The following is a 15,448-nucleotide window of genomic DNA, read 5'->3' on the forward strand; positions in this document are numbered from 1 at the left end:
CACAACAAACAAAGTACTGATTCCAATAAAGGTTTCATCTATACACAGAATAAAGAAATCGATGGCAGTCATTTTATATTTGTAGTAGTAATGTCGTAACTTAAAAGTTACTACTTATAAAAACTTTCAATAACAATATTAAAAACGAATTTACATTAAAGACTCCGAAAGACTATTCTTTCGTTTAATGACACAAATTATCGCATCAACCAAGTAACAAACATAAGACAAGACTAAAATAACAATTATCTCTATTTAATAAAAACAGTAGCCTTCTATAAATACGGCTTCTTTTTAGTCTATTTAATTTGAAAACGTCGCTTTATAAAAGCCGATTATCGTCCACAATCGATGTCACGAATTACGGTTATTATTACTACGATGTATAGGTTCTTAATAAAACAATCACGTATCAAAAGGAAATGTTATCAAAAATGCCGCAAAACATTAAGATTCTAAATTTAAACACACTCAAGAACGGTTGATGCATAATAATTTATTGATCCCTTGCTGCTTTCTCGGCCTTATGGGTGGACTGGACGTCCGCGTTAGTAACTATTACGATTTTTCTGTAAAAACTGGTAACCACATAAAATTACTTGAAACTGGCATAAAGTTAAAACTATTGCCATTAAAAAAAAACAGTAAAATTAGTCCTCGTTTTATTATAAGCGAGTTTATATTGTGACATAGCTGAGTATTTGTGGATTTAATAATAATTATACTATCCAAACGACTAATTTACGTCGATTATGATTTGAAAAAATAGGAAAATTTATTTTAATATTTGTTTGCCAACTAATAATGATTTAATTCAAACATTACTTATGAAACAAAATTATTAAAAATAAATTTATCGTATCTACTCTTAGTAAGTGTATAAAATAAAACAAGCAATACATTCAATAAACGTTTATTTTTTATACTCCTTAATTAATATACAAATAATAACTAAAATAACAATAATAATTAATTCATACACAAGACATTGTTTTATTTTACGCATTTGTCAAAAATGTAGGAATGTTAAAATACATTTTAATGGGCGATAAGAAAACATCAGAAGAAATATTTTGGTATTTCGTCAAATTTTCAGGGAAGTTAACATAAAATTAGAATTTTTTATGTATGTCTTGTGCATAAACTTATAAATTCACAATATTCTTAGTACAACAAGAGTAATACTTACATGCTTTACGATATTACCAGTCATCATAATTTGAGACTTAATTAAATATTTAAAATAGTTAGATGAAACACCATTTATAGTTTAACAAATAAATAGTATATTTTATCCCGAAAATCAACTTAGTATTCCCAAAAATGGAATTTTAAATAATTATTACTCAATTTACTTTGTTATGGGAATTTCATGGCCGGCGTAAATGAGTTGATAAGTCGACTTTTAAATAAAAATATATAGAATGGAATTTTACAACTTTTGTGTAAATAGTGAGCCATGATTAGGAACTAGCTATAGAATAGGAATTTTCCATATTTTGTTCATTTAGAGTTGTCTTGACTTATTCACGTCAAGTAAAGAATTAATGAGATAGAATAACTAAAACATGTTAAAGTAATATTATTCCTGTTTATTTTATATTTTGTATTTAATTAATAAATCGGGATTAAAACTTATTATTTTAATTTCAGTTTTAATCCAGTGTTTTAAATTATATTTGCGTAAATTAAAGGTTTATTATGTTATTTGTTTCAATTTTTTAAAGCATTTTACATTTTCCTTATAATAAATAATATTAGTTCAATACACCAGAATTAGTTGGTTCACATTTTCCATATATATAAAAAGAGGGTAATTATCACCAAGATTACTTTTATCTACATGTTATGTAAACCTTAATGCAACGCCAATACAATTAACGAGAATTAAACGTACTGGAACAATCTTACTCAATGATTGTTGTGTAGTCTATGAATAAATATGACAGCTGTCACATTCTCGATATAATTTATGGTATTTTCATGCTTTCATGCTGTTTTCTGTGCGCACTTGAATTCTCCAAAGACAATAAGGTACATTTAAAAACTGCATTCTAAATATAGAAATGCGGAATAAATTTCAGACATCGACAAACCTTTTTCAAAATTACATTTGCGGAAGGAATTCAATTGGTGTTGCGAATTTGAAGTCATCTGGGAATAATTTACTTGCGTAAGGATACATAAGTTTGTAAGACTGTCTTATTGTTACGTCTGCTACACCAGCTATGTCACCGATTTCTTTTTGGCTGCGCTTATCTTCAGATGCCTGAAAAAAGTACATTGTACAACAAACTAATAGATTTTACTTTATTAGCTTGTAACGAAAAGGAAAAATTTCTTAGATTAATGAGAAAATTAATGTGTGTCAGCTGACCAGGTCTAGCCAAGTAAAACCCTCGAAAATACATAACAAATGAAACAGTAATCTGAGCATATTGTAGCGACATATATATGTTGTTGTTTTTTTTTATAATTCCTATCGGTAATATATATTTCAAATAGAATATCGTACATAAACCCATGTTGTTTGTATTCGTGTATTCTTTAATGTTATCTATAATAAATAACATAAGCAGTTTAATAATAAACTAGAATATTGGTCAACTTGTTTATCGTATCCGAAAAATTGGGAATTTATTTGTCTTTTCAGACTTAAATCTTCTAGGTCATTATAAGTTACACACTGACAAATATATTCGTATATATTCACAATTATGGAGTTCCTTACCTGTGACGCCATATAAATTGCAGCAGCAGCCACAGATATAGGACTTCTTCCAGACACAATATCCAGTTCCCCAGCTTTCCTCGCAATATGTGTGGCCGCTCGTTGAACAGAGTTTGGTAGTCCAAGGTTGGAACAGAAACGAGACATGAAATCGGCTGTTGTAATAAGATCCACAGACGTCTCTAGCGCCTTCAATATCAATTTGAAGCATCGCCCAATTTCTTTTTTGCTGATTTTGCTGACTGCACATATTTCCTTGAATGTACGAGGCACTCCCTCTTGCCGACATGCTATATAGAGGCAAGCAGATGCTATTGCATCATTTGCTCTGCCTTTCAAGTTTTTACCGTCATGTACCTGGAATATTTATATTTATTCATTATGCAATGCTAAACACAATTATTTAAATTTTAGTGAATATATAATAACTTGGCTGAAGGAGCTTGGTAATAAAGGTTTGCATTGATTAATAATATTGTAAATGAAACCTTGCTCATTTTGCTAAATTCTATAATCACCATACCATAACTTACCATTTAATACAAATAGTGTATTAAATAATCTTAACTCATACCACAGATATACTGTATATTTGCATACTTATCAGCATGCACATAAATAATATGCATCTTTAAATAGTTCTGTTCTGTGCCAGCATAAACAACAAATCTTTTGAATACACAAAACAAAAAGCATGAAAATGTTTAAAATATTGGAGATTTTGTCATTTCAGATATATTATCAGCATAAAAATTTGTTCTTTCCTGGGAATTGAACTTAGACAAGAAGTAATTTATTATTATGATGATTGTCATTTCCTTCATCATGTACATTACTGTAGCTAGAGATTAAAAGCGAACCACATCAAGGCCACTCAAATAGAAGAGAAAAAATTAAAAAGGAAAATCGTTATCCACTATTCGTTTAAAAGTAATGTTTTTGTTAAAAAATGCATGTGACTAATTAATATTTTAAACTTGTTAAATCTTTTCTTAAAAATATGTAAGATGGCAAAATACCTTAACCAAAAAGTCAATAGAAGCAGATGTTTATTATTTAGAGAGATTTTGAGTGATTTACCTGTTTAAACAAGTTATTTGCTCTGTCAACAATAGTCTTTGGCAAGTTTATCCGATCCGCCATAGTATTTATTTCTCTAAAGGCATTTATCAATGCTCTGTCAGTACTGCTAATGTTCCTTCTGTTTTGATACTTTGACACTCCAAAACTGTCAAATGAAGCATCGCCCCGGCCAGGACCAATTATCGTAGACAAATCACCCCCAGAAAGAAGTGGATTTTCAGGCCCACCAACACGAGATGGATCAACACCTGATTTTTCGTTGCTGAATGTACGCCATTCTGAACCCACATCTATAACTCTAAAAACGAGAGGATACGATGTAAATTAATAGGAGACCACTCCGTCACAATGATTACAGAGTAGAACCTTGATGGTATAAAATTTGTTAGCGGTAAAATGACTTAAGGGCAGTTTGATTATAAATTAATGATTTGTTCAAGGCATTTTTCATGTTATTTACCTGTCACCAACGACGAGACCGCATTCAGAGCATATCATGTCACCCGCTCGATAATCCTCAATAAGCGGAGCATCTGGGTGAGCATAACACACCACCTTATTCGCCTCGATTCTAAAACCACAAAGGAAAGCCAGTAAGTCCTAACTTAGTTTCAACATCGAAAGACCACGTCCCGCTTTCGCAACACACAATTTCACAATCCTTAAATTTTATATCAAACTTACACAAAATTACATTGTACATAATCAATTACCAGTGTTATTATACAATTTAAATTATATATTACAAAATAAATAAAGAAAACAGAGAAACAGACCTCGACGTGCTCGCCATGATTGTCAAGACTCAAGCTGTTACCACTTACCAAAGACAATTCATTATTTCTCTCTCCTGACTTGGGACAATTGCCAGTGATAAAAATAAATCAATACTCATAGATAATGTTATTGTTTGGAATACACAGACTAGTCAAGCAACTAACAAGGGGGTCTAGCCAAGATGGCTTAACAGTAGTGTATGTAGAAAGTCGAAAACTAAATTTGTATGAAAATGACAGCTCGTGTCGACAGTCGGTAGCCTAGGCCCTAAAGGCGTGAGTCGGGATACAATAAGCGACGCCATGACAGTGCTACGAAAAGACACACATTAACGCTTACGCTATTCGGTAGCCAACGGCCAATTAATGTTTCGGCAGTGTAGAAAAAACGGCGTTTCTCCGCCATGTTTTAGCGTGATCTCAAAAGCTGCTGTTTGCAATAATTCAGTACAACTATTGCCATCTTTAATGACTACCGTTTTAAAAACATCTCATATTTTGGACGTTTTTACGAAATGGTTTTAATTTGTTATCTGTCTTTTTTTAACGATCTCGTGTAATTATAATAATTTAAACTAGAGTGAATATTTTTAAGTTAAAAGTTTTAGTTTTTCTATGAATCAATGCGAGGATAACATAATAGACACTGAGACACAGATAAATATGAAAATATCAAGAAAATCAGCAAATTAGTAGACGTAAATCCTGTTTATATTGGATATCTTTTATTGATATTTATATTGCATGTAAGTTTATAAAATTGATCTTTAGTTTGAAAAATACATATACCATTTAATATTGCTTATATTATGTAATCACAAAGTAAAATGATTGTACATTTTATTTATATTTCAGATGAGAAAGCAGTCACTAATGAACATAATTAGAAGTTCTAAATATATTTTATTGTAATTATAATAGGAGCTAATGATATAATATTGATTTAAATTAATCAAATAAAGTGGATTTATACTTCTTGAACTTTGGAAATATAAAATCTAGTGAGCAATACTAAGTAATGGTAAGCAGATATTTTCTTTAATTATTTACAAATGTTAATATACTAGAGAAGTTATTATAATATTGTTAATGAATGAGAAGTTTGAATTCAAGTCCCTTGGGAGTTACTGACATTGTTTGGTTATTAAAAACTTTAATTGACAATAAGCAGCAAAGTGACAAATTAAGTATATTTTTAAGTTTAGAATTAAGTAAAGAGTTTTAATATTAAAGTTACCTATTGAACAAACCTTGGACCGATCTTACAATTTAGTTTGTCAGTTTTCTATTTGATCAAAGTACTAACTAAAATATTTTATTTTCAGAAAAAGAGAAGCTAATAAGACAACTAAAAATATAAAAAAAAACACAAATGGACAAGTTTTATTAAAGTCTTATCTTTTAATTAATTTAAGTGTTATATTATGTACCTGAAAATGAATTTGATAATGGGGAATGAAGCATTTTATGAATAATGTAAAAAATAAAACAAGTGGAGTATTAAATAATGCAGACTGCATTATGTTAAGGAAGATATTTGGTGCCTTATTTTAATAAAAAATAACCATAACTGAATCATTTTTATTTTGCTACCTGTTTGTTTAATCTTCCTAACTATTAGTAGGTACGGGTCATTCATATATGCATTATCTGTATATTCTTGTAAAATAAACTAATATTGTGAACCACTTTAATGGCTTTTCCTACTAAAGAAGACATAGGTAAATTACCAAAAATAAAACTGACAAATACATAACATACAATGTTTATTCATTTCTTACTTAAACAGATTTTGCATTTACATATTAACTAGTAGCAAATCACTGATATAACCAAAAGTTAATTGACATAAATATTAACTTAAAATCAGCATCAAACTTAAATTTATATCTATTCCATATTGATGTTGGAACATCAATATGGAATCAAAGGTTCATTAAGGGTTTTAATGTCATACCAGACTAAGTTTCTATTTTATAATTTTTTTTAATCCCTCTTTTCATTTCATTGAGTACTTGCTGCTTTTCAATTCTCACTTTATAAAAGTATAAATTTATTATAAACAATCAACCTTTATGACTCCAACTTAAACTGAAATTGTTTGTTGGACATAAACAGAGATAATTCCAACTAGTAGCAAATCACTAATAAAATCTACACTTATATAAAAATCTGCTTTCAAATTGACATTAAAAAAGTTCAAGCACAAACACCAAACCTAATTAAAGCTTAAATCAAACTCTAATTTCTTATCTTAATTTCTTATCTTTCCTTATTTTCACTCTTTATTTATCAATCCACAGTACTATTTCTATTGTTTCTTCTAACCGGTAACAAAATATGTTGCTTCTTCATTTTGCAGATTAGTTGTGAGGTCAAATCCTAAAAATATCAAAGTATGAGTACTACTAATTATTATATATCGCGATTATGCAATTTCAAAATATTGTATTTATTTGTAGCCTTAAATTTCCGACAAAACATGAAACAAACCATAATTAATTTAAACATGCAATTAAATTCATATATTCACTTTGCACCTTCCGTAAATTCCACTTAAATCGAAAATTGTTCCGATCTTGCTGACATTCTAATGTCCCTTTTGCAGATTCCAATAATTGGAATTATATTATTGCAAATTTACAATAATATTGTAGTTTTAACTATTATTTGTTTATAAAAGTGACATTAAGAATACATTTAATCCAGAGACAATATGACGGAATAAGGTGCTACGAACAGCAGCTCGCATCTACGCTGTCGATTTTGCGGTAATGTATCGACATGCCTCTTGGCTACGAACGAAGCGTTTTCGACAGTACAATTACGCAAAAGCGGTAGTGTATGTAGAATACTTTTCGACACCAATATGGCTAGACCCCAAGATATATAATAATATATTTAATACACATTGTCCAGTTTATGACGTTAAATTAAATAAATAATACCAGAAAAACTTTGCTGGTATGTCAGTTTTAAAAGTGTGTTAGTTTAATGTGGCAGAAACTGAAGAAAAAAATATATCATTAAAAATTTATGTAAATTCTTAATTTATAATTAATTTATTATGGTACCAATGTAATTGTTATATTAAATTGTTTGGTAATGTATTACTTTGCAATAAACACAATTACACAACTCATCTTTAATATTACGCTGCAACATCTTACATGATTGCCGCTATAATTTGCGACTAGATGGCGCTTGAAAGTAATTGTACTAAAAAATTATTTTTTACTAAGTCAAGTCTTGTTTTCGAGTACTAATTTTCACTTATTTTTAATTGCATGTAATTTCTATTTTAACGTATTTATATAATGCACTATATGTGTAGTTGCGGGAGGAATCACTTTCATTTTTTCACTTGCCAATACAGATACTAGTTTATGAAAAATTCTATAAAAGTTTTGTTATGACATTTGAAGAAAATGGTTTATGCGGAGAAATCTACAAAAAATATCTACAGAATGTGCAAATATTGCTATTTATTATATGTATTAAGTTTTGTGGGGTAGGTATGCGGCTGTGGCACAATCGCAATATGTTGATTGAGGTAATGAAGGGTCATTTTCCTTTACATTTTTGACCCTCTTTCCAAAAGCTTATCCATATATTTTTAAGGAGTTATTTACATCGTAATAATAATTGGTCATAGGAACATGTACCACATTTCTGACGACAAGAGCATTGACGGCATAATATGCTGTTTTGTCTATTTAATTTCCAGAAATAACTTTGTGTGAGGGTGCCCACTTGAAGGCAATTGCTACATCTTTATTATGTAAGTAAGTGCAAGACAAAAAACTTTAAGGTAAAAATTAATAAAATTACTTTTAGGTCTGTATTCAAAGACGTCAATCAGAACCAATGTAATCCAGGTAACCAAAAAAAAAAAGATTACATCTGAATTTCGAATCAGTGATGCCAACTCCGACACAATGTGGGGAACATACCTTAAGTATTGGAAGTGGGTCCTAGATTCATATCGAAAAGTTTAACGTTTTTGTTGTACAATCGGTTTGAGAGGTAAATTCAAATATGCATATAATTTCAACCTTGGAGTAATATAGCTTTTTGATATTTCAGATATAGCCACGCTTAGAGTTTATATTTGGTTGAGTTTGTTGGCTGGGTTCGAGACTTTATATAAATTGTATAGAATCGGAAGTATTTTTAAGAAAACAATGTTTAAATGAAGTGCCAATTAAAAATCCCCCTGAACAATTGCATCATGGTAATCTTGTTTCCCACTAAATTTGAGGAGAAAACCCAAGTTGGCATCACTGCTTACTTTTTTTGTTATAGTTTTCGCACTAATATGAACCAACGACAATATATCAGGCGCAATGTCTCTCTGTAAATGAAAATAAGTTTAAAAATTATATTCTCCTTCTCTCTCTAATTATAATCTTCCTTTTACTAGGAAGATTATAATAATTAAATGAACAAGTTTAGTATAATATGTTAGAACCGCATCCGCTATTTTATGAATTTGCAAAAGCGCTACCTATTAAAAAGTTTGTAAATCGTGAAGTCTTAAATCACACACTTCAATGTGCACACAAATATTATAAAGTTGTGTTTTAAGACTACAAGAGGGCAGCTATCAAGAAAAATCAAGCAGAAGTATAAATTTAAATCTATATTTAAACATCCTTCCTCCATCATTCCATTTAACATGTAATTATATTTTACAAACTGTTCATTGTTTTACTATTATTCATGCTTTAATTACATCATTTGTGAAGTTTAAGTAACTAATATGAACGGTAACGGATTGAAAAAAACTGATTTTCATACACTTGTATTACTAGAGTTTTTACTATACAATTGACAAGTAATTTTTATGGAATTTCTTGACGTATAAACCAATTACACGATTACTTTGAAACTGACTCGAGAGTGTAGACTTTAGATTAACACATTAGTCATTTCCAATGTTTATGAAGATATCACGTACGCGGAACCTGAAATGCGGAAGATGCAGTGCACACATTATTATGAGAACAAAAGTACGGTGTTTCGCAATAGTCAGTAGGTATGGTATTACTAATAAAAAAGAATAATTACTAACTTTGTTATAGATTTAGTCTCCTATTATAAATTTAGTCTAAAAATATTATGAAAAAAACAGTGTTTCGCAATAGTGTATGTACTTCGATAGTATTATCAATGAGCATAGAACGGTTACAACTGTAATTAATAAAAAAATAATAACCTTGAAGATGATAAGAAGGTGAAGGCAGGAAGAAGAACCCGTACTTGGTTCCATATCAAAATACAAGTCTTAATAGCTACGTACTGACGTAGGTAGGGTAGACTGGGTACGGTTGTGACAATTTTGATTTGAGTCCCAATAATTTTGTTAATTTACTATTTAGCTGCAAGAAAAGTAATTTAAATCTTAATTTGTACTTTTGTCTACGTAAAAATACCAAAATGTTATACCTTAATACGCTGTATTAATTATAGCATCTAATTAAAAAAAAAAGAGAAAGTGTCACCACCGACCACATCCCAAGGACGGTTGAGACAGTGGTTGGGGTCAGTAGTGACAAATATAAACATACGCAGAAATGGTTTATAATTACTTTTATTGTTAGAAATATGTAACATAATACAACTTTTTTTTTTACTAAAATGTAACTAATAGATTTCCTATTAAAAAAATAAACATTTATGAATATATGAACAAACTGACATCTAGTCAGACTTATCATCACAGTTGTGACAAATGTAATAGTGATTATCACCAGCGCACTCTACGTGGGCCCAGAGTCCACATGTGCCTTGGCACTTGATCCATTTTTCGCCAACCCTACTTTCAGAATATGCGCTAACCAGCAATATGTACAAACCAGACAGAAATATTCTTCTTCATCGGATGACGATTCTGAAGTCTTTCTTCTGTTGGCACTGACTTTTTCTTTGCCTTTTCCTTTCCCTATCTTATTTTGCTTTGCTTCACCTAAGTTTCTCTTTACTTGCTTAGCCTTCAAACGTTTTTCTTTTTCTTCGTGTTTTTTCCTAACTGCCTCTTTCTCGGGAGTGTCTGTGTAAATTGTTGACTTTTTTGTCCTAGTGCCTCTTGTTTTTCTTTGAGCAGCTTTCGGAAAAGGGCGAACAACTTCAGGTGAAAAAACAGGCGGAGTGGCTGTTCTTAAATCAGTCTCTTGTACACAGTCAATTTCAGGCATAAGCAAAGGCGACGTGGTTGAAGTAGATGCTGGCTGAATTTCATTTATGATTGGAGTCGAAGATTGCCCCAGTAAAGAATCAGAAGGTGGCAGAACTTTATTGTTGAGTTCAGGATTGTTATCTAAAGAATCAGGGTTTTGTGCGTTAGTATCACTAGATGGTGTTGTAGGAATGGTGTCAGGGTTTGGTCTGTCCGTTACAAAAGATGGCGGTTAATGTTATGCATTTCCGCAGCTCTGCGTATAGACGTCCCGCGCTTCACTTCTTCATAAGCATGCTTATATTTACTTATGTCAGACCGCGCTCTTTCAGTCTTCCGCAAGCGTGTCCTGGGCATCTAAAATGTAAAAATATAAAAAAAACAATATGTCACAACCGTACCCACAGCAATTGTCACAACCGTACCCAAAGCATACTTTCGAAAACAAATAATCGCCACGACTGGGCCAAGTAACCTACGTAAAAACTAATCACTCTTAATTAACTACTAATATTCAACTTATAACAAAAAAATATAAGATATAATCTATCTGTATACAAATAACAGTAAATATTAAAAGATATTCATCAAAAAAACTTACTTTTGACTATTAAAAAGCAATGCAGTTCCTTGCTTACGTCAGCGTCGCGCGCTAGCTGACACAATGTCGGGAATATGTTTAAACATGCATGCCGCTTCTCCCTCCCCTTGGACCCTTACCCGCATTCCGTATAGTTTTGCTGTTATAAGGACTGTCACAACCGTACCCTGGCACAACCGTACCCAGTCTACCCTACTGTAAATTATTAAATACCTTAAAAAAACATTTTCCTTTCGGTCTTCTCTTTTAAATGTTTTTATGTGAATATAGAATCCTTTATTTAGTCATTACATTGACGAAATGCCAAAGGTAAGAACGATCTAAGGCAAGAAATTATTTATTTTGCATCTTGCATTTGTATCTTTGAAATGAAATCAGAAGTAGGTTAAGTGTAGATAGGTATTGGATCGCCTATTTTTAATTAAGCGTTTGAATTAACTTTAACCAAGCGAATTTAAACCCGCAAGTCAGTTAATAGTAAATCATGTTATTTTATAAAACGTTTGATCATTGACCTACTGACCCCGTTTTAATTCAACGTTTAAGGTATGTGCTCTGATTAGGTAATAATTAAATGCTTAGGTAATTTGCAAATATTGCTAAACTCGTGGTTTTACTCTATTATTACAATAACTTGAAATATTATGCCCGAGTCATCTGCTACAATTATTTCAAAATATTGGTTAAATAGGCGAATATATTGGTCACCACAAATAATTAATATTTGTAATTATTGTGAAACAGCGCAATAAAAGTCTAAATTGTGTGATACTGATGACTTACATTTTACTACTTTACTTATAATATAAAGCATACTTGAGAAATATATTTTTATCATAATTAACTTTAAAAAAATAAAACCTTAAAAAAACGAGGTAGCCTTTTTTTAGATTATGATTACGATTCCTATGTTTGTTACCCTATATTGCGAGTGACTGTTGGTATTAAAATGTAAAAAAGTGTGTTTAGGTATTCTGATTTTTATGATAGCAGTGAAAAACTTTGATAAAAACAACGAACGTCTACGAATTTTGTAATTCAACATCGCAGTTTTAAACTTTTAGCTTGTACATATATAAAATGAATAATTAACCGTGGTTACATCAGCTTTTAGATCAGACAATAATTCTAAACACATAAACAATAAACTGTCGAAATGTTGCGCAAAAATAAACTGCTAGTATAAAACATCGTAGAGTGACTGGTAATTTTAACTTTAAATTTATTCTGTCATTGAGCTTTTAGAACATTTTAGCAAAGTAAATAGTGAACGATTAAATTTACGGCAATTTAAACAAGTTAACATCGGTGCTAACACGGCTTCCAAATAAATTTAATAGACTCCTCTCTCTCTAATTGAAAACGCACCTTGTTCGCCTTGGATCCAGTTGATTTATGGATTCTAGAAAAAAAATAACAAAAAGTGTCATTTTGTTTAAATTTAACACTTCGTTAGGTTGGAATCGATCAGATAAATAAGATTAAATAGCAACGGGGGTTCTTACCGCCAATAAGCGATCTCTTTCAGGTAAAGAAAGTAAGGATATATAGTTTATAGGCGGGAGAAAAATTAAAAAAAATCAGTGGCGCTACAACTTTTTTAGGTCTTGGCCTCAGATTTCTGAATCTGTTTCATGATTATTTTTAAATCTAATAGACAAGTAGGTGATCAGCCTCCAGTGCCTGACACACGCCGCCGTCGACTTTTTGGGTCAAAGACATGTCGGTTTCCTCACGATGTTTTCTTTCACCGTTGGAGCTAAATGTGCACATAGAAAGAAAGTCAATTGATGCACAGCCGGGGATCGAACATACGACCTCAGGAATGAGAGTCGCACGCTGAAGCCACTAGGCCAACAAAATTATTAGTAATAAAAATATAGTAAAATTCGTGATATATTATACTTCCATTGCTTTATACCTACTTCTTTTCTATGTACATATCTGTCGTGGTCAAATCATACAATCAATAATTATAAATTCTAATTTATAACTTCATGAAATGGTTTTCGTTTCGTGAAAAGGCAACGTCAATAATTAATAATGATGCTATTATTATATAATATAGTGTCTTTGTGTCGTCCTTGTTTTTTTGTTTTTGTAGCTGCTAAGTTTAGTGTCAAGTTTTGCTGTCATGTTTTGTCTTGTCTTACTTTGTATTGTATTTTTTATTAGTGAAACTTTTTTCGAGGATATGTCTAATATGTCTATTTATTTTATGTTTACATTTATTTTTATTTTTTCTATATAGTGATGTATCTGTTTAGTTTCCAATAAATAAATAAATACTCTCATATATGTAATAGAATGTTCTCCTATAATGACCATCATATAAATAAATAATAGGTATGGTAAACACCTACCAGTGTTCGAACATCAAAAGAATAAAAGTGATAATTGCATGTTATGGAAATTGGAAAACTCATCAATCTCAACTGTTTCACATCATAAGAATGCAGGACGAAACAAAGAATTCGATGCATCACCTCAATAATGATGAGTCAGCAGTGCAAGGAAGTTTACAGTTATCTATGAAAATGCGGAAGGAATATCCATTGATTTAGTCACGAAAATTTATGTCTTTCGCAATATTGTAATTATCAGAAGTAATAAATTAATAACACGGCAAAATTTATTTGATACCAATTAAATGTTCTTATTGTTTAAAGGTTTTAATTTTTAAGGGATTATTTTATTTTAAAAGTAAAATTTAAACGGAAAATTGTTTGGAAAATTACTAATTTTATTTTTATTACATACATAGTTTGTAAAAGGGAGTGTATAAGTACTGTGGTGAAAATATATCTGTATAGTCGAACAAATTTCCAACTCATTTTATTTTATTATTAATGATAAATATTATGTTGTTCACGCAATTTAAAATTATGGTCACTACGAAGGTACGTTATATCCATCGACAAACATTGTTATAATTAATATAAAAACGTAAAAACGGTATTATAATTTAAACTTCTGAAATATTCTAATCTATACACCTTATATATAAGTATATATAATTTGTACTTTTGTTCTTTATTATTTTACGTTACACTTATAATAAATGAAGATAAAGTATGTAAAAGGACGGTTATCGGTAGTATAAAATTTAAATATGCTATGTTTTATATACAATATCTACTTCGTTGTATAAGGAATTTTGGCCAGCGTGTAAATAAAAGGACCTAATATTGTTAACTTGTTGCTAAATCAAAATTACTCTAAATGCAGAAATAAACTTTTACTTATTTTATTTAAAAGAATTTTCTAATTTATTTTTATTAGAAAGAAATTAATAATATATATGATTTAACTGCTTTTCGTTTATTTAATTTATTGATCGTTGTTAGATTTGATCGATAGATACCATAGGTAGGCCCGGAGTATTTTTTTTTTTTTTATGAATATAAGTTCGATGGTGTAGAGAGTTCACGCCACGCGGAGTAAAAAAATGTATTCGAATTACCTTAAATTAATCGGCCTTAAAGTAGACTTTCTTAAAGAAGACTAGAGTCTTCTTTAAGAAAGTAGTCATCAATTCATAATCAAAGCCTTGACACTGACTCACATACTAACTTCCTGTTTCCTGTAAAAATCGTGGTTTGACTTAAAAAGTGGCGCCATGAGTCATAGATACGTTTTATGAAAGTGTTTACACATTTAAAAAAGGCCTAACGTATTTTGTAGTATTCATGACATTTAAAACTGGAATCAACTAATTTATTCATTAGTTTGCACATTTTCGAGGCTGCGGCAACTATAACAGACGCCAAAATCTATGTGTTTTCGAGCCTACGTTTATGTTTCATCATTATTAAAATTTCCTGTGGATTGCTATTATATAAAAATGTAAAAGCTAATGCTTAAATTACTTGACTTTCGAGAAAATTTAAAAACCTGACACCTCGTCACCTATCATAAACGAAATACAAAATTAGCTATCTTTAGTTTTAAATGTTTACCTTCTGACTCAAAGATAAGGTGAGTCAGACATTTTGATAAACAGAATCAGATGTGAAACTCGATGGCATAAAGTATTTAGCTAATACAAAACGGTTTAGGAGTAAGGGAAGTGTCTCAGA

The 15,448-nt window shown here is 30.3% G+C and overlaps 1 protein-coding gene across 1 annotated transcript; it reads right to left on the reverse strand.

Moving 5' to 3' along the window:
- Positions 1-1,083: 1,083 nt before the first annotated feature.
- On the reverse strand, positions 1,084-4,658 carry LOC125051062 (transcription initiation factor IIB). Its single transcript, XM_047651204.1, has 5 exons — positions 4,591-4,658; positions 4,275-4,385; positions 3,812-4,112; positions 2,732-3,088; positions 1,084-2,269 (listed from the first exon to the last, which is right to left on the reverse strand). The coding sequence occupies exons 1-5, from the start codon at positions 4,605-4,607 to the stop codon at positions 2,108-2,110; spliced, it is 948 nt and encodes a 315-aa protein (XP_047507160.1). The 5' UTR covers positions 4,608-4,658; the 3' UTR covers positions 1,084-2,107.
- Between the last annotated feature and the right edge of the window lie 10,790 nt (positions 4,659-15,448).

The sequence above is a fragment of the Pieris napi genome, chromosome 7, assembly GCF_905475465.1.
Source record: "Pieris napi chromosome 7, ilPieNapi1.2, whole genome shotgun sequence".
Lineage (NCBI taxonomy): Eukaryota > Metazoa > Arthropoda > Insecta > Lepidoptera > Pieridae > Pieris > Pieris napi.